The 19,156-nt window shown below is 31.8% G+C and overlaps 1 protein-coding gene across 1 annotated transcript in view; it reads left to right on the top strand.

Moving 5' to 3' along the window:
- Nucleotides 1–17,694, top strand: part of LOC110595266 (spermatogenesis-associated protein 17-like) — a gene marked incomplete at its 3' end in the record, with an annotated part of 52,929 nt that extends 35,235 nt beyond the window's left edge. The window contains exons 4-5 of the mRNA XM_021710377.1: nucleotides 5,883–5,933; nucleotides 17,591–17,694. Coding sequence (XP_021566052.1) covers nucleotides 5,883–5,933; nucleotides 17,591–17,694 — 155 coding nt within the window. The remainder of the gene's footprint in view (nucleotides 1–5,882; nucleotides 5,934–17,590) is intronic.
- Nucleotides 17,695–19,156: the final 1,462 nt, after the last annotated feature.

Here is a 19,156-nt window from a genome sequence, read left to right as displayed (position 1 = left end):
TTTAGAAGACTAACACTTTGAGTGCTCTCTGGGTGAATTTATCTATATAAGTTGCATAGGACAGCTTGTATACACTTTGTTATATGTTAAAATTTGCTTTTCTTCTTTATATTGTATCAGTACATGATTTACTTTATGTTTAATATAAAATATACTATTTTTTAGCCACCACAGTTTGACAGCAGAGAAGTACAAAGGCTGTCACAGTACATGATTAATTTGATATGTATGAGCTGTAATGAAAGAAATATATATAACTGTAGACCTACACAGCTCAATGTTATACTTTTAAAGTGAGATCATCAAATGAACAACATACACATGGCAACCACATGAAAAGGCAATGTAATTAAATTTCTTGTTGAAATGTATTAATAGCCTATGATAGAAAAAATTAATCTATAAAGAATAATTTGGATTAAAAACAGATTATTCAAATTATAAAAACATGAATTATAAAATTATAAATATATAATAGTATAAAGTTATAAAAATAATTTTAAATATTAATGAAATCAAAGCTCACAGTATTTATATATGGCTTACCATTTTAATACTTCTTGCAAAGTTTTCATTTTTGATTGAGTATTTAAAAGAATAATGAAAAAAGTTTTATTAACTTTAAATAGGACAAAGGATGACATCTATTCTCAAATTCTGTTGTTGTTATCATAAATATCAGTAATTTGCTCTTTTTACGCATGGTAAAATTGCATAAAATATCAGTGACTAATTTTAAAACTGATAAGAGATTTACAAGTTTGCTTCTACAGACATTTTTGTTTCTCTTCATAAAATGAGTAAATATGTCTTCTTTAGATGAGAAAATGCTCAGCTTTTTTGATTTTTTTAATAGGACTTTCAAATCAATTATAAAATAATAAGACAACATCTTCACCTTTTAGTGTTAGAGTAGAAAAATGAAACTTTTTTTTTCTGCAGGGTCTTACATTTTTAAAAAACATGAAAGCAGGACAACTTAAGGCTCTGAGTTACTAATATTAATTTAAAACTGTATTAACTTATTTTCATCATAATTACAAAATTAAATTTGATTTGGTTCCTGTGCATTGAACAATAATAGTAACTGGGAAAAATAATACAATTACCATTTATTTCTTTTTATGGAAAAAGAAAGGTTATTTTAAAAATCAACTGATGATAATAACTAGATAGTTATCAATTGCCAGCACACAAGGCAAAGAATATGCACAAACTATTCATAATTACTTGATAATAAATCATTTTATTGATTATATTAAAATCATTAAATGTGAATGGCACTGTTGTGGAAAATAACAAGGGCTCAGTCTCATCAGATCTGTTATCCATATGTGTGTGGCTTCTAAAGGTTCCATTGTGTCACTTTAATGCATGTATTTCCTCTGTGTTGTCTAATCTAGCAGATAAAGACAGTTTGGTCAAGTTATGTATATACATTCTTCAAAATTATTATAAATATGTTACTTTAAATGTTTTGTTTTTGAAACGGTAGATCATATCTTCCTTGAAGCTCATCTTTTCTTGGTTTTAACCCAAATGCTCAACAGTAAAGGAAAGGTTAAATAACTTATGGTATGTTCATATGACAAAATAACATGTAGCTATTGTATATTGTATATAAAAATATGTGAAGGAGGGTTTAAAAACTGAAGAAAAAAAGAAATCTGTCTAAATTTGGTGAAAGAGACTTTTGAAAGAAACTAAGCTTCAGGGACTTTAAGAAGAAGGATTTGCAGTATGGTTTTAAAATAAGAGGTGGAGCAGGTATAGTTGACAAGATCTGGATCATGCTGTGGGAATATAAAACTCAACTGAAGTAGAGGTCATTGGGACTGAGAAAAGCACATAAATGTGAGATTAGGTAATTAAAGGTGCTGTCTACATGAATATGAAAGTCTATGGATAATGGCAGGAGTTTTCTGATTTCGAGTAAGACCTTAACCTAGGTGTCAAAATCTTTATATACATATAATTAGAGCAGATTGGGAATGGCAAGAAGGGGAAAGAGAGGATAGTGTGATCTAAAACCTAAGGGGAAAATGACAACACAAAAAAGGGAGAGTAATGAAGTTGAAAATTGTGATATTTGAAGTTTTTGCCTGTTTTTAAATAAATGCATCCTGTTAGTTAGAAATGGTTTGTAACTCCCCTTGGAGCTAGGAGAATGCTAGCTTCTTACTCCAGTGGGTGGTATTTAAGAGTAGGGAACAAGAGATAGCTTCTTCTATAAATAAGCACATGTAAGAAAAACAGGAGACATGGGACTGGGCAGCTAGAAAGAAATGGTAAGACATTTCAGGCAAAGAAAGTAACATAAATATGAAAGTGGAGAAGAGAACACTTGCAGTAATTTGATCAATTGAGCTTTAAGGGAAAGGAGTAATTAGGGATAATTGGAAAAAAAGATTGACACCTGCTTGTGGTGAACTTTAATATCATTTTGACCTGTAAGAGAGGGACTGTCATTTATTCTGCCCAGAATGTTATTTATTTGATAGGGGAAAAACAAACAAACCTTAAATACGGGACATACGCTCATTAGTAATCATTATCTTACTAGAAAAATAGAAAGGTTAAGTGTTATGTGCCTTAGCTTGTAACTTTATGTCTCTCTATCCTAGTGATCTGAAATACTCAAGTGTGTTATTTACATCAGTCAGCAATTAAGATTGGAAACGATTGAAGGCCTATGATTTTAGAAATTCAAAAAGGAGTTGATAAAATCAATACTTTCAAAATTAATTTAGAGGAGGTGTTCCAAATGAATTAAAAATAGAAAGAAGCAGATATGAAGATTGAAAATAGTTCAGTAATGGGAAAAGAAGACCACAAATCTCAGAGTAATTGCAAATGATGAGTGAAAATGAGAGAATAAAATTTTCAATAAAAAATAGAAAACAAACACAGCCACTGATAAAACTGAGCACTCAGTTTGTCTTGGAAGCAGGATAATATTAAAAATACTTAGTAATGTATATAATAGGGTCATTCAATTATCACAACAAATCAGAAAAAATACCAATGATAAACAAATATGACCACTCTGGTCTTATTACATTGAATAGCATCCCTGTACACAAAGTCAACATGGATGTTAATCATGCAGAAAATTATGTCTTCAAAAGGAATATATCTCCCATAAAAAATTTCAGAAGCCTTTTTAAAATCAAGCTAGGTAATATGACAAAGGTCTCACAGCCAACAAATGTTTGATAATGTACAAATGCTATTTTTTAATCTCAGAAAACCTTCCTTTTTTGCCTGTTGTAAATCAAGATATCAATTCTCTTTATTCTTCTTTCCTTCTTTTCTTTTCCCCTTCCTCCTTCTTTCCCTTTCTTCATTTATTCAAAAAATATTTGGTGAACTTCTTATAATTAAGCACAATTACAATAAATTACAATAAAATAATCCACATTTTTTATGCCTAATTTTCACCCTAAATATTTTGTCTACTCTTTAAAGTAGACTTGATATCTTTATGATAAAGGAATGGGAAATTCATAAATAGTAAGAAAAATAGGAATTTTGTTGAGAAATTAAAATGACTTGGTACTCTAACATTTGTTAGATAGGGTATGGTTTGCTCACCCACCTCCATGGATTGTAAAAATATATATATATATACTTTTTAGGACAAAATTCTAGAGAATAATTGCTTGATAACAAGGACTTTTATATGAGCTATATTTCAACTAGTCAAGTAACCAACAGGATAATTATTAATATAATAAATAATCATCATTGCTAGAGTGGAGAAACAAAGACTTAAATGATATTTTACAAAATTTTAATGTGTCTAAATAACTTCTAGAGAGTTTATGGAAATGCACAGTTCACATTTATACATGATATTTTAGTTTTTGAAATTGTGATAAAATAAATATAACATAAATTTTTACCATTTTAACTATTTTTAACTGTACTATTTATTGGCAGTAAGTGCATTCACATTGGTACACAACCATCACTGGTGTCTATCACCAGAACTTTTTCATCATCTCAGACTGAAACTCTGTACAATGAGAGTAAATATAGATTAAATTAGTGGTTCACTTAAGAATAATATAATACATGGGGCTCAAGGTGCTTTTCTACCTCTTAACTACAGAATTCAGAATTCCTAGGCTCAAAAACCATATCTGTTTTTTCTGTTAGTTTATAATAAAATTGAGCCCTTTATACTTTTTGGAATTTTACTTACATGTAGACAAATTACATCCTTTTAGCCACATACTTTTAGTAATGGTTAGTACTGCTGATGATCCCATGATAGACATGATAATGACTGTCTAGTCCCAAGCATCTGAAATACTGTATCTCATTTTAATCTTCACAAAAACTCAATGAAGCAGTTAATACCCTGTTTTGTAAGAATGGAAATAAAAACCGAGGGGCGTTAAGCAATTTGTTCAATACCACACAGCTGCTGAAAGCAAATTTAGGAACTGAACTCAGGTTTATGGCTCAAAAACTCACACACACTCTTTCCTGTTAACTAAACAATTTGATAAAGATAAACATTTTTTTCTGAACCAAAACTTTTTTGAATATATAATTTTCAATATATTTCTTCGTTGTAAAAATGTTTAATGGCAATGTCTGTTTTAATATGAGTGAAAGAAATATAATATTAAAGTAAATAATTTAAATCATCTCGAACACCAAGAATTATTCCTACCTTGTTATAAGGAAGAAAGAGTATTCAAAATGAAATAACATCAATGTGTTCATTTGTAAATAACATATTGCAGCCAACTGTTACTTAATTGCTCAGACTGTTGATACATATTCCAGCCCTGCTGCTCTCCACAGACAATTTGCTTTGGATCAGTCCGGGCAATTCAAACAACACTGATTATAATGAAACCCCTTTATATGAATTCCTGTTTGTCATAGGGCAGGAAACCCTTTTATAAAGGGTTAAGACACTTTTCTTTGATTTTAGTCTGAAACGTAACACCTATTACCTGGTCTCAAGTTGTATTAGTTGAATGAATTTTGGTTTAATAAAAATGAATAAAGTTATATATCATGTTAAAAATATGTACTTCATTACTTTTACTGCTCACTATCCTGTCACAAATCGTGTTAATTGTATATTTTTAATTAAAAGATAGAACATATGTGGAAGCTTTGTTTTCATTGAAATAAGCTCCATTGTTAAATGATTTACTAAAACAGAGATTTGTGTATTAATAGATAAATGTGTCTTTACCGGGGAAAAACAACACTTTAGGAAATTTTCACTATATCAAGGGATTTGCTGTAACATGATATCATTGTATTTATGATTTTATAGTGTTAAATGAATCTTAAATGAAACAAAATTCCCCAGGATTACTCAGGAGGCAGCTAAGTACATAACATTTTGCATAGATGGTTGGAAGGCACAATTTTGCTCCATCACTGTATCCATATCCTTGAACGATTTCGACTGAAGACAGCATTTCTTTGAATTTTTCATTAAACCAGACGTCTTGAAATATGAATTCCTTTTATGTTTCTGTGAGTTTTGGCTAAAAGAACCCCAGTGAATAAATCATACAATACTACATGTCACCAGCACTTGTGAATATTTCTGCTTTGTTATTCTATTCTCAGTAGAGCACCATTGATTATCAAACTCAGCGGAGAGCATTTTATGATCATATATCTCCATTAGCTCCTAGTTTGACTACCATAGATTTTTCTGGTTAAGCTTGCATTATGTATTAGGAAGCCTATCTCTTCAATACAAAGTTTGATTTCATTTTTCGAAGCCTAGAACTCTTATTATGTATTATGTATAAAGATTCTTATCTTTTATATGTAAAAATAGGCTGCACTGTCTTTGTATAACTGAAATGTATGCCATCTTTTTTCTTCTTGATTCACAGGTAGCATATTATACTATGATGATGAATCTCTACAATGCAATGGCTGTCAGGGTAAATATTTCTTCACTTGTTAAGCAAATGAAAAGTCAATTGTGCTCTGAATTCGCTTTTAATAAAATGAGCAAAGCAGAATAATGCAAATTTGATTGATATGCAAATGGAGAGAGAAAAGAGTATGTAGTTTAAAAGTTAGTTATGCTAAATAATCTTGGCAGTATTAAAAATTAGAGTAAAATGTAAAACATGTAATTATAAATGCTTATGTTTTAGAATGTTAAATATCTCTGAGCCATAACTAGGGAAAGACTTAAATATTAATGAAGCAATGTATTAGTTTCCATATGTCATATAGAATATATTGTGATAAATAGATGAACATGGTTCTGAAATATAAGATTCCTGCCCCAATACAAATCAATTAGAAATTATTCATATGATTTAACGGTAATGAAGTCAGTTTCCAGCTTAGAAATTTTATTTCTATCATTTCTCTGTTCATTTTTATGTGTTATTTTCCTAATAGAAAGCTGAATTTAACAATTATGAGGCTTGGACTTGGTTCCTGCACAATTACGGGAATAGGCATAACAAAAATGTTATTTATTTTGTTTTCAGCAATATAGTAATAGCCTAATTGCTAAACTATTATGCATGGGGAAATTTCGTAAGTGAATTTCATTAAAGTCCTTAAAATCTATATTGCCTTATTATATTCTCTTTCATTAGAATGTTACTTTTTACTTCTGCAAATAATAGATTTTATTTTGGGTGAGGCATGGTAGTCAAATACTTCTGAAACCTCTGTGTTAAAACATTGTGGGTAGATTAACATTATTTTGATTATATATTGCTTTTGAAAGAGGTACTTTCCTCTGGAGGTGTGTGTGTGCTGGTGCCCTAGCCCAAGAGCAATCTTCAGTATCTTTTCTGTTCACCTTTCTGCTCTCTAGAGTTTGAGAAAAATAAAGTAAAGAATATCTCCCGGCTTCTCATGATCTATAGGCATATAGTTCAGCTGCAGTGGGCTATTTTAAAAAAAACCTTTCTCAGTAATATTCATATAGGAAAACAATTTGATAGTACTCTGATAGTCTTTTAGTCTGGACATTTAGGAGATTTTTATTCTTTGTGAAGCTCTTCCATAGCCTTAACTTTTGAGTCTAATCTGTTAGAAAACAGTAATAGATGACTGAGAATCTCAAGCAGTTACTGATGAAACACTTCAACATCTCCGTAGATCACTAGGGGAAGTCATAAAGATCGTTCCTGTGTTCTGTACTGCTTCAGAGAAGCACAGAAGATGGTTAGAAAAATGCATACTTTTGTTTACTATTTAGCTTCAGACCTTTATATTGAGCTCTAATTTGGCTTGAATCATTAAGGTTCTTTACACCTAGACTAGGCATATCTAATAAACCTGAATCAATAAAAGCCCCTTGAAAGGCAGATTTTTTAACTTATTCCAATATCATGCTAAAAGCTCTATTTTCTAATAGCATCATCCAGTGTCAGTTTATCTTTGATTAATGTCAATTGACAACGTTAAATTTACCTGTCCAGTGATCCTAGAAAACAGCAAAGATTAAAAAATTCCGCCCCCCCTTTTGCGTTTTAGAAACAGCTAACTGAAAAAATAAAAACACAAAAAAGTACCCTCTCCAATATAAATTGGTTAAGATATGCCTCCACTTGTTTACTTATGACAAGGCCAGACACATCCCTTGCAAATTTTTTTTTTTTTTTTTTTGAGTAGAAGTCTCACTCTGTCACCCAACTGGAGTACAGTGGCAAGATCACTACTTACTGCAACATCAACCTCCTGGACTCATGTGATTTTTCCACCTCAACTTCCTGAGTAGCTGAATCTACAGGTGCATGCTACCACACCTGGCTAATTTTTTGATATTTTATAGAGATAAGTTCTTGCTATGTTGCCCAGGCTGGTTTCGAACTCCTGGGCTCAGGCAATCTTGTCTTGGGCTCCCAAAATGCTGGAATTACGGGCCACCCCTGGCCAAATTTCCATTCTTTACTTCACAAATGGTTAAGTGAACTGCTTGTCCCTACTGATCAATTGGAATAAAATGTTTGTTAACCAAACTATGATTTAGCTTCTCTTCCTTCTCCAGGTCCTTGGACTTTGACCAGCATAGAGCATCTCCTTAACATCCCCTCCTGAAAATAGACGGGTTTCAGTGTAAAACATTATCTGATCTACTATTTAATCATGCCACTCTTTCATCCAACTTGTCCACATCAGATTCTTTCTAGCCTTGTTTACACTTTCCTACAAAAGAACAACTCGTTTTGTCTAACACTTGACGTGCTTGCAAATCTCATGGTCAAAATGTTCTTCCCATTGCAATAGTCACTCTCCGCCTTCCCTTTGCAATACTTCTTTCAAATAAAGTTTCTTCTTACTAAGTCTGCATTCTTTTTTTGGTGCACAAATTTCTGGGAGAGAAGAGTAAGGGTAACAGACAAATACCAAAAATCTATATGGCCAATAACATCCAGACAGATAGATATGTACCCAAATCATGATGAGGACTTTCACATACAATATATAAGAAAAAACTTTTATCTTAATTCACTTCATGAACTGAGCCAATTGTAAGTTGTATATTTGGCTATTGATTGCTACCATGACAATGAAATTATATTAAATTGTCAAAAAGGCTAGTGGAGCATTTCTGAAATGAGAGGAGTTTTACATATTTATTTATAGCCTATCCCTAAATATATGTCACTCTTTTGTGATGTCGAACAAATTATATCTATGTGATTTTCTTTTATGTAATAGATATTAATATCCTGATTTGCTGCATTTATTTTTTAAAGGGTCACCTTTTCTCTAAAGACTTTACGATCCCCCTACTCCTGTAGAATTCATCACTCTCTCTTTTTATGTCCTATTTTACCATCGACATACTTCTGTCATAGAACCTGTAACATTTTATTATCCTTACTAATTTGCATGCCTGTCTCCACCCCTCCCACACACCGTAAGTCCCTTGAGGTCCAGATCCTATCTTTTTTATCTTTGTATCTTTAATTCTTGGCTTATAGTAGGTGGTTAGATAAATATTTCTGAATAAACAGGTGAATACTGACCCATTCTTTTCTAAACAAGGAGTTTTAAAAAGTCCTTTACTTTTTCTCTAAATTTTTATGTACCCTTGTTTGAAGTTATTGAAGTGTTTGCTGGAGGATCTTTAAGCCTTTTTTCATGATCTGACCATACTATGTGATGTAGATAAACTGGACATGGTAAGGTAAAATTTGGTTAATGCAGTTCATATGTGAGTGGAAGACTTCATGAGATTTAGGATTTTGCCCAAGTATCATAACACATACAAGTTTGAAGGAGGTTTGCTATGATATAAGCTGCTGTCAGAACCCACAGTATGCCTTTACAAAACCCCTGTTGCTGATTTGCTGCTAGGCCAGTGACAGTCAATTAATACAGCGATAAATCGCTCAGTAAATTTTTATCTTAGCTCCTGGGGACCTATTCCTCTTGTTTCTCTGTGTGACACTTTATTTCCTTTTTAGTCTTCAATTTGACTTTATTCCACATTAGGGTTCTGTTTTTCCTCCAGCATCTTGGCCACTCTGTTGTGGATCCCATTAAAAATTGGCCCTCAACTTTTATTTTCAGTTCTCTCTTTTTGAACAGCTTTTAGTGTCTTATACAAATGCCATGAGCTGATTCTGTTACTCAAATAATTTCTTTCCCTGCCCTTTCTAGGTGTATAATTGTTTACCTTACAGCCTGGTATAAAACTGATCCTCCAATTCCTGTGTTAGTGAGCATGTAGTAAGCACTTGAGTATCAGCTCAGGCCCACCCAATACTGGGCTTAGAGAATCAGGTTCTTAACAATACTGTAAAGATAAGGGCAAGAATTATTTATGTGTGGAAAGCCCAGATAAAGACATGCCCAGGTAGCAAAAAAGTACAGTTCAGTGGAATTATTTTACCATCCTACGGTATGTTTCTTGTCCCTTTTTCCCAGCACTTTGATTTGTGGTTCTAGATATTTAGTGTTTTTTCTTGCTTGTGACTTCTGCTTACTGACTGACCCCATCCAGGAAGAAGTCTCTCATATGGAATATATCTGCCTCTTATATTTTTAGGGAGAACATATCCCAAGACTAAGATTACCTACCTTCAGCTTCAACTTTGTTGTTGACGTCCCCATTTCCTCAATAGAATGAGTCCAGATTCTGAAATTTATTACATAACAACGAATGGATACAGCTGGTAGATAGCTGAATGTACCTTAATCACACTGACTGCCAGTGAGAAAACAAGGATTTTTTTTTTTTTAAAGGGACTCTCCAGGTTCTGAATTTAAGCTAAACTGAACTCTGCCCAGGCTTAAGTGGATTCTGTAAGACTTCCCTTTTTATTTGTCCCCTCTTTTGGATCAATTCTCTTTTGATTTGGATATGTTGAGATTTATAGAGAAAGAGTTTGGAAAGTAGATTAGCAAGTTTTCAAGAGCAAAATTTTAATGTCTTAGAGTATAGGGGAATAATTATTCTTATTTTTTCCCTTTGTGGGATACAACACTGTGAAATTTAGCCTTTAACCAAATGCCCTGCAATTCCCCTAAAAAAGAGTTCCTTGTTTCTTTCTTTAAAGTTTACGCTAGTTAACAAAACTGTAAAACTGACCCTCCATTTCTTATGTTAGTGAGCATATAGGTAAGCACTTGGGTATTACCTCAGGCTCACTAAATACTGTGCTTAGAAAGTCAGGTTCTTAACCTAAAAAAACCCAAATTACTAGTCTTTCCACTTCAACTTTATTTTATAACTATTTTATAGTGTTGTCTTTGTTGTAATTAATATGTTTGACACAATTTCTGATATGTAATATTGGTTGTCTTTTATGTCACAGTTTATTTATAAGTAAGCTGTTTTGGCTGTTAATTTTTGGGAAAAAAATCTTTAAGGCTAGGAAAGAAAAAGATTGTTATATCACATATTTCTAACTCTTGATAGGTCAAAACCACTGGTAAACAACAATAACAAGAGTTAGCAACTGTATAACAGCTACCACTTTTCAGGTGCCATTCTAAGTATTTTAAATATTTTAACTTATCTCTGTAAGTGTTATAACTAATTATTTGAGGTCAGTATCATTATGATTACAATTTAAAAAATGAGGAAAAGGAATCACAGAAAAATATCTTGCCCAAGCTCACCCAACTAGTAAGTGACAGTGTAGGAATTGAAACCAGGAGGCATGGCACCCGGATTCCTTTCAATTCTAGTCTCTTGTAGTCTTGCCTTTACTGCCAATCTTCTCCTTTTAAAAAATACAGATGGGAACAACTATAGAAATCCTGAACTGAGCCTGTAGGGAAATTTTACTACATATACCCTGTTTTCTTGGAAAACTGATCCCATGGCTCAAAACTCTAAATTAGGTGATAATCAGTAGACAAGTAAGTTGAGGAATCCCAAGACAGTGTCACACATACTTCCTCTTTTAGACAGAATTGGATAACTTATCATGAAAAACTTCAGCATGTAAAAAAATATTCAGGTGGTGGCTTTCCCATATTCCTATTGCCAATATTAGGATTTGTCATCTATCATAAGCCTAGGTTAAACACCCTTCTTGCGACAAATTTAAATTAATTTTTGTGTAGCATGTAACAATGATAAAAAAAGAATCTGTCATTTCTTTCCTGTTTGAAGTCTAAGGTGCAGATCACACAGATTTTTGTAATTCAAAAGTCTATACTTAGTTGCTTTTGTACCTCCACCATGCCTGTTTTGGATCCTGAAACATCAATGGAAAAGAAAAGGAGACTCTAACTTCTTTAAAAACTTTAAGAAAGCTACACAATTGTTACAAGGACTGATATAGTCAATTGCTGTTCTCTCTTCTTTCTAAATTAATATTTAGAATATACCAGTCTTCAATAAACTAAACATAATGGGGACATATGGTCTGGCACAGACTCTGGAAGTTAGCAAAAGTAAACTCTATGGGAAGTATCTGTTTCTCAGAATGCCTTTGAAAAGCCTCCATTGTGTCTTCTTATACGTCTTGAGGCCTTATTTACTTGTCTGTCCTAGGAAAACTGGAACAATATCATATGAATGCAGATTTTAAGAAGTGTTGGTATGCAGCATCTTGCAGATCTCTCTTATATATAATATATTCCATCATAAGTTTTTAATCACAGTTTCAAAGATCTATGGAGAATGAAAAAAATGGTAATCATCAAAAGCTTACAGTCATAAAGAACTGTAGATGTAATTGATTGTTTCATGTAAAATTCCTTTTACCCTGGAATCCTTATATGTGTAATACATAGATGTATTTAGTAAAATTCTGCTGGAATTCAGAGATTTTCAACTGATTCTGTATTATTGCATTTATTTTAAATGATTTAACTTGATTTGCGTGCCCCAAAACAATTTAGTTCAGTTTGAAATGCTCACCTTAAGGAAAATAAAAACTATAGTAACAAGAGGAACACTAGACTAAGGATCACTTAAAGAGAAAATTTGAAAATTAATATAACTTTATTGGCTAATTTCCCCTTAGAGCTCTGGGTCTATATAGTAAATATTTTAATTTACAAAAATTAATCTAACTTGAAACATCAAGTAGCTACTTGTTAGCCTCTTGTATCTAAAATATTAAACATGTAAGAAAAGATTTTATGAAACTTTTCTTAAATACATATATATATTCAACACATACCTAATTTACATATATATAAAACACATACATATATATAAAGATTTACTTCAATCTCCTAAACTACGTATATTACTATTTTCATATTTATAATACTATGAAGGCATTTATGTTTAGAATAATGACCCCAAAACTGGATAGATAGAGATACATAGATAAATTAATTCAGAAAAAAAAAAGATATTGAAGATCTCTTATATACAGGACATTTTGTTATGGTTCTGGGAATACGAATGAAGAACACACAGTCTTATTCACACAGAAGAAGGTATCTCAAAATGTCAGCCTAGGGAAGAAGAAGAGAAAGGACAATCTAGATAACCCAAAGCTTTTATCAGATGATGGTAAGGTATTTAAACATTCCATCGCCATCCAAAAGAATATTTCTTCTCCCCTTCTACTACATATAGTACCAATAACATTGTGAAATGATGAAATAAATTTGTAGAGAAAAAAAGTATAAAGTCAGGTAGAGTGTGGAAACAGAATATTAAAGAGAATAAATTGCATATGGAATAATTACTCAGAATCTGCTATTAAAAATATTTAGTTGTTTCCATATATAGTACATACACACACATGTACTATATATATGAAACCATATTTTCATATATGTATGTACATATAGTTTTAACATGACAATACTATAATACCTAGAATGAAAACTTGGATTATATTTCTCTTTTTAAACTCCTTATCCTTGAAAATACAGTAAAATCAGCTTTCTGTGCTCACTGTATAGTCTTTTAGAATGTTGAGCATTCTAAAATTTAGCAGTATAACTGTGAATAATGGAGTTTTGCTTCTATGCTGTTATATACATTTTGAACATTAATACTAGGTGGGTTATTATCAATTAATTTGTTTTAGATAACTTCATTTTAATCTTAAGAGAGACTTATTTTTCGCTCTTTTAGTGGAATTTAGGTTACTATGGATTTTTAGGGAAAAAAGTAAACCCAATGGAAGGAAAATCTTTTCTATGAGCAGATGGCTTTTGGTATATCAAGGTTTTGCCATTTGTTTTAGTGCTTAAAATAAACATTATTTATAAGACCACTTACATTTTGATGTTACTTAATGAGGAATATGCATCATTGATTTGACTAGCTTAAGAGGTCATTTAGAACTTGCCCGTTAACAAGCTGTAATCTGCTGAGCACACAATGACTTTGTTTAAAATTATCTATTCAGAGCTGATCAATGACAATAATTGTTTTATACCAATCACTTTTGAAAGTTGCTAATTACTTTGAAGGACATGAATACAAGTCATTTCTCTCTCTCTCTCTCTCTCTCTCTCTCTCTCTCTCTGGAAGTTGTAACCCTTTCACCTTGAAATTAGAAGAAATGTTATCAAAATCCATCTTGTCTCTTGAAAGTACTTTTAAAAAATAGCTTATTCACTTCTATTGGAATAGCTACTGAAAATTTAAGCAAAATTCAAGATGTCATTTATTCCTATAATAGGAAGTATAGTAGAATTTCACCTATATTCTATCTTATATAAATTAGCTGTTGCTTAAGCTAGGGTCTTTATAATGTAAGAAAAAGTACCCCTTTAAAATCAAAGAACACACATACTTTCTCTTTTTATGCACTACAGTTGTGAGATGTTTTAGTGGATAGATTGTGGGCTTTTGAGTAGCCTGGGTTCGTGTCCTGACTCTGCTATTTCCTCTTTTGCTGGCTATATGGCCTTGAGCAAATTATTTAACCTTGGTTTCTTCATTTTTAACATAAAGATCATGCCCTATTCACAAGAATATTGTGAGAATTAAAGCAGTTAGCATAATACCTGGCATATTCATGGCGCTCAAGGGATTTTAGATTTTTCATTTCACTGTTGGCAGCTTCTTTACCCACTCCAATGATGTTTGTGAAAGCTCTTCTCACACACTCATCTCTAACAAAGCCACTTAAAGATTGATTATATTTTAGTGTAGATGAGTTTTAATTTGTTACCTTAATCATCACTTACTTGATGTGTCCCTTAATACCTCATTTTCAATAGAAGGATTTATCTTGGAAAGGAATTTTAGCCTGACTTTGGATAGATATCCAGGGTGTTACAGTATTAGAATGTTTCCTGAAAGTGTATCCATTGTATCCTCTCCAGATATGGCTGGTGCTGTTTCTAATAATTACTGGGTTGGAAAAGAAAGGAGTACATGTCTTTGGATGATTTATTATTATTATTATTACTATTATTACTACTACTACAGGAAATTCTATGTTAATAGAGATTTTTTTTCCAGCCAATATCAGTTTTTGTCCTTTCAAACCTCTTTTCTCAGAATGGGCATTCCCACTACTCTGGTATTAACTAATCATAAACTACTTTCATTCCTCTTTTCTCTCAGTACTCCAGCCTGCATTTTTGTTTTCTGGTACATGTAATCTTATTTTATTTAGAATTTAATGATATTTTCATGTGATAGGTATCCTTTCCTTAACACTATTTGGTATCTTAATATTTTCCCATGCAACCTGAATCACTTCTATTGCTTATGATGGATTTCCTGTCAGTACATGTATTTACAAGTGTTCTCTTTGTTAATAAAATTGTTACTGTATATGCAATAAATGTGTGCTAAAACATTTGAAGCTATCCAACCAACTATATGACCTTAGGCAATTAGTTAACCTCTCTAGACATCAATTTCCTCTTCTCCAAAGAGGCCCATAATAATCTCTAATCTCTACATCAGAATAATACTGTAATGATTAAATTAAATAAGGTAGGAAAATACTTATTTGCATGTACGATCTGCATATATATATTCCAATTTATTCTTCTTTTGTATTAGAAAAGCAGTTTGTATTAATTTCTCCTTTTCTTCTCTCAGTCATAATATGCTATCAGTTAAATTAGGGAGAGGGAGTTTCTAAATTGATTATGTAATTTTAGAAAAATTAATTTTTGTTTATTTTAATAATTGATCTTTAAAATAAGATTATTGAAAAAGTTTTTAAAAGACCCTTTCTGAAAGCCGGGCTCCGTGGCTCAGCCTGTAATCCCGCGCCTTTGGGAGGCTGAGGTGAGTGGATTGCCTGAGCCCGCGGGTTGGAGACCTGCCTGGGCAGAGAGACCTCATCTCTACAATAGATCAAAAAATCAGCTGGGTGTGGTAGCGCATGCCTGTAATTCCGGCTACTTGGAAGGCTGAGGCGGAAGGATCGTGGGAGCCCAGCAGGTCGAGGCTGCGGTGGCCGGGAGCGGCCACTACACTCCAGTGTGGGCGACAGAGTGAGACTCCAACTCAAAAAAAAAATGACACTTTCTATAATTTTGTTACATGAGCTTGCTGTACTACTTAGTTTCACTTTCTAGAGTTAGTGTCTGTGATTACTTGTTCTTACAAGTTGTTGTGCATAATTTCATTTATTTTAGCCATTCTCATACTGGAGGTTGACCAAAACACTTCCTTAGGCTCTTCACATTTAATATCTCAGCTTATAAAATGATTGTAAATCACCCCTTAATTTGCTATGTATTAATCCAGATAAAAACAAAAGATAAGATTTCAAGTAAAACATTTTTTTGTTTGTTTTATGTTGATCCAGAATTCAACTTATAAAAATGTTAAATTAAATATTATTTAGCTAAAAAGAATAGACTTTGGGAATAAAACCCAATGGACTAGGAAGCAGTCTCTATGTTACCTTTTCTAATAAAAAAAAAAGTTTAGAGACTATGTGTGTTCTCTTAGCCTGGCAAACTATGCTAAAATTGAGACTTCATATCCAAAAAGAGAATAATTTATACATGAATTATTCAAATAGATATGTAAACTTTTGGAATGTTTTAGAAATGAAGTTAAATCTTGATGCAAGACTAAGTTAATATTTCTCAGTATCTGCTATTCCTTCTTCCTCTATTTCTTTAAAAAAAGTTTGGGTATTTTTTCCACAAAACTAATATCACACATTATTACTTTTTGTTTTGAGTTTTTCTAGTAGAGGTATTAGAAAAGATAGCAAAGATATTATATTAGCAAAGATAGAACTTACAGACATTGAGTGATTCTTATGATTACTGGGGCTTTATAAGATTATCTAGAAGTCCACTTAAGAATGGTTTCTCATGTACCCAACACTCCTCTCACTCCCCTACAGAAATACTGTGATTATAGGTTTCAAGAAAAATAAAACTATTTGAATGTCAGCATTGAAGTGGGAGATATAAAGATATTATATCATTAAATATTATTTCATTGAAAATTACAGTTCACTTTGTTTCCAATTCTATTTATAATGGTTAAGATAATGGGCTCTCTAAAGCCCTAATCTGATTCCTGTATCTATCCCAATAGCTGCATAATTATGGGAACATTACCTAACCTTTCTTTTAACAGTTTTTACATATATAAATGAGGTAATAAGAGTATTTATCTTATAGAAGTATTCTAAAGATTGAATGCAAAATACAAACAAAATTCTTAAAATAGTTCCTGACATATAAGAATTTAGTGAATGTTAGCTATTATTGTTATTGTTGAAAAGGTATTTACAAAATGTCATAGTTAAGATACAAGACAAGATTTTGTTTAAAGATTTGATATCACTGAATTTAAAAGCCCTTTAAAAAATGTATTTCAATGAGTCCAAATACAATCTTCAAGTTCATTAGTTATGGGAAAAAAAAGTATATTTGCCCAGGAAGTGAAAATGGTAGGAACTTGTAAAGCTAATTTTGAATCTTTCATTGTTAATTTTATAGTGTAGTTTTTAATGACATAATTATAAGAATTAAAATAAATTATAATCTATAATAATATTTACTTTATAATATTTTATAATAAATGAGTACAACCTATATTTTCAACTAATATGCTGTTATATTAGGGGAAAAGCCCAAGACTTTATTTATTTATTTATTTAGTTATCAGCCATAATTACCTTAATTTTGAAGTGCCATTAATGTTTTTACTGAAAATGTTCAATGGCATATTTTATCTTTTTATTTGCATCAATAGATTCAGAGACGATGGCGGGGCTATAAGGTTCGGAAATACCTCTTTAATTATTTTTATTTGAAAGAATACCTGAGAGCTGTTTCAGAGACCAATGATGCAATTAGGTGAGTAGTACAAGCATTAGTTTACTAGTGAAAATTTTAGAAAGATTACTAAATAGATATTGATCAATATTATACTTAGATAACACTTTCTAAAACTCAGTTATGTTTAGGTAGAAATTTATTGATAAGATATGGATATATGATTCTATTTACCTTCACTTATTATTGTTATACTTTAAAAATCTTGTACTCATCACTGTAAATTAGATTATTTATGTGTGTAGCTAACAAGATAGTTTAGTTTAAGTAAAATTGTCTCATAGTTAGATGGATTTATCTGTAAAATGATTCTACAGATAAAGTGTTAAATATGATAAACCTCAGATGCATTTTGAGAAACATATTCAGTATCAAGATGAAGAAAATATCATGGAATATATTAATAGGGGCTGTTTTACTGTCAGTTTTTATTTTTTAAACACATAGAAAGATAGGACCTGGATTTAGGATATAGGATGATATCTTCTGTATATTTATACAAAGTGAAGGTATTACAATATTATCCAGTCAGCTTTTTCAAAGCTCTGTATGTAATTTTCATATTACTTGAAAAATTGTATTTTCCTCCTGTTATATGCCTCATCCTAATAACATATAAATGGCCATATACTCATAATACATTTTGATAAAAAGGAAATCGTAATTAACAATATTTGGCATTTAAAGAATAGTTTTACTTTCAAAATGTTTTCTGCATACATTATCTTACTCGTAAAAGTCTGAACTAGAAAAAGAAAATGGTGACAAATTTTTAAAAAGTCTGAACTAGAGAATAAACAATTGACAATAAGTTATTATTTAAATAAAATTTTTGTCTGAGTTCCTAAAATAATATATATCACAAAACAAATTTCCCAGCTGTTAATTTTCTCACATGTGTTGTGGATAGCAAAGAATCTGGTCTTTAGAGATTAATTATAAAGAATTTGTTAAGTTGATTTCTTTGGAATGAGCAGTTAAGGTTTGAGAAGCTGCAACGGGATTTAGTCAATGGGAGAAGTTAGAAAACTCAGAAACATGTGAGACATAGGGGAGTGCTATTTAATTTCTTCTTGAAAAAATCTGAAGTTCTAGAGACTGGCTGGCTGGCTACAAATGGCTGATTTGATCTTGTCGGAAGAGCAAGTAGAGTATGCAAGAGAGGAGTATGAGCAGGTCTGGGACTAGAGTGAGGCAAGTGAGTTGAAGGAGGCTCTCTTTGTCAAGGTCATGCAAGTGCCAACTCTTTAGTTTCATAACCCTGAGACAATGTATCCTTTAGTTTTGCATTTTAGGGGTCTTGCTGGCTTCATCCTAGTCTGAGCACTGAATAGAAGAAAGTCAAGGAGACAAACAGGTGAAAATGTAGTTTTGGCTGGGCTCGGTGGCTCAGCCTGTAATCCCACACCTTTCGGAGGCTGAGGTGAGTGGATTGCCTGAGCCCGCGGGTTCGAGACCCGCCTGGGCAGCGAGGTCTCATCTC

Source organism: Carlito syrichta, unplaced genomic scaffold, assembly GCF_000164805.1.
Source record: "Carlito syrichta isolate Samal-C Ts95f unplaced genomic scaffold, Tarsius_syrichta-2.0.1 Scaffold288774, whole genome shotgun sequence".
NCBI classification, from domain to species: domain Eukaryota; kingdom Metazoa; phylum Chordata; class Mammalia; order Primates; family Tarsiidae; genus Carlito; species Carlito syrichta.
Note: the sequence above shows the minus strand (reverse complement) of the source record. Positions and strands in the feature narration are given on the sequence as shown.